The sequence below is a fragment of the Trypanosoma equiperdum genome (assembly GCF_001457755.1).
Source record: "Trypanosoma equiperdum strain OVI genome assembly, contig: ctg_1966, whole genome shotgun sequence".
In the NCBI taxonomy this organism is placed as follows: Eukaryota; Euglenozoa; class Kinetoplastea; order Trypanosomatida; family Trypanosomatidae; genus Trypanosoma; species Trypanosoma equiperdum.
In genome coordinates, this window is record NW_027124022.1 from 1 (window position 1) to 1,721 (window position 1,721).

Below are 1,721 nucleotides of genomic sequence, written 5' to 3' on the forward strand. Positions count from 1 at the left end.
GAAGATACCAAATCCAGAGATCGGTGAAGGTCAAACAACGAACAAAAAACCTGTCAGCACCAATGTTGCAGAAGTCATGTCTGAGGTGCTGCAGCTCAACCTCACCGTTGTGGAGGCAGCCAAGGAAAAAGTTCTTCAAGACAAAACAGAATACGCCGACATGAGCAAAATAAAAGGAAAGAATGAAATAGAGGGATACTTTGAAAACCTCGACAACAGCGAACTAGCTGCCTTACGGCAAGCATACGCCAAAGGAAGACAAGGAGAAGGAGCGGACGCTGCATTTATGAAAAAATTTGCATTACCCCTAAAGGAAAACATACGACAGAAACTCAGACCAGTGCTCGCAGCCTTATCGTCGCGCGCGAGGGCAATCAAACAAAAAATAACAGACGCGGAACACCGAATCGACCAAAGGCGGAAAAAAGTGCGTGCGGCGCTGCTAACCGCACTATACGGCCCGACTTATCAGGAAGTCATATGGCCAACCGACACCGACCCCGACACAGAAGTTAAAGCGTTCAACCCGGACAAGACATTTCCCTGGGAAGGCTCAACCCGCGAAGCGACGTGCAAGGCGAACAGTGCAACGGCCAAAACAGCAGGGACGGCACTAGCGACAGACCTGGTTTGCCTCTGCAGCAGCGGCAGCAGCAGCGACACCGACAAAGGGAAACACTGCACTGAAAAAGAAACGAACACCGTAGCACAAGTGGACGGCGCAGACAGCGCCGCGAAAGCAAGAACGAACTACATAGCCTTAGCCCAAGCCTGCGAAACAGTAACAGACTCACAAAGCCTTGCACTAACCCCAGGGGCGCTCGCGGAAGCAGTAGCCACAATACTAGGCAAACTAGGCAACAATTGGGTAACACTAGGCAACGGACCGCAGCAGGCAAGTTTAGCACAAACACGAAAAAATTACCTGGGGATCTACGTAGTCGACGCGGCGGCGGCCGCATGTGACGCAACACACACAACGCCAAAAGGAACGGGAGGCAAGGGGGTATGCGTAGACTACACTGCACAGCTAAAAGCAGGCAAGGGCATCCCATGGGTCACACAGGTCAGAAAGGCAGCGGCAGGACTGCAAGAGATCACAAGTGAATTCAGTCAGGTAACCGCCCTGCTAGCACAACTTCAATCGATACCGCAGCAAATGGAGGCAGTATTGCTAATGGGACTTTCCTCAGTCACGCAACAAACTTCCGCAGACACAACAGCAAGCAACGGCCCGGCTGTGGCGCAACAAAACAAATGCAAAAATCCACCAAACAAAACAAAAGAGGGATGCGCGAGTGTCAACTGTGATTTCGACACCGCCACAAAGGAATGCAAACCTAAAGAGGAAGACGAAAAGACAAACACAGCAACAGGAGCACGAGATCAAGTGGTAGGAGCAGATAAAGGAGCTGCAACTGGGTGTACAAGGCACCAAAATCAGCCTGATTGCGAAAAGGACAAAACAGGCGACAAAAAAAATTGTGCATGTAAAAAAGGTAAGGATAATGAGGACGAGACTGAAAAAGAAAAATGCGGAAATGGCAGTTTCCCTGTAAACAAGAAAATTTCTCTTATTGCATCTACATTTATTAGTTTGGTAGAAGTTTATTGTGTTAAAACCTTTTTGCTCAATTTTATCAAAACCTATAAAAATATGCTTTTTTTTAGAAAACATTTTTTATTCTGATAAATTTTTAGACATTTTAACAGTTTATGAT

At 47.5% G+C, this 1,721-nt stretch overlaps 1 pseudogene across 1 annotated transcript; it reads left to right on the forward strand.

Annotated features, from left to right (window-relative positions):
* Positions 1-4: 4 nt before the first annotated feature.
* On the forward strand, positions 5-1,585 carry TEOVI_000520500:pseudogene (annotated as a pseudogene). Its single transcript has one exon. A coding segment is annotated over exon 1 (1,581 nt).
* Positions 1,586-1,721: the final 136 nt, after the last annotated feature.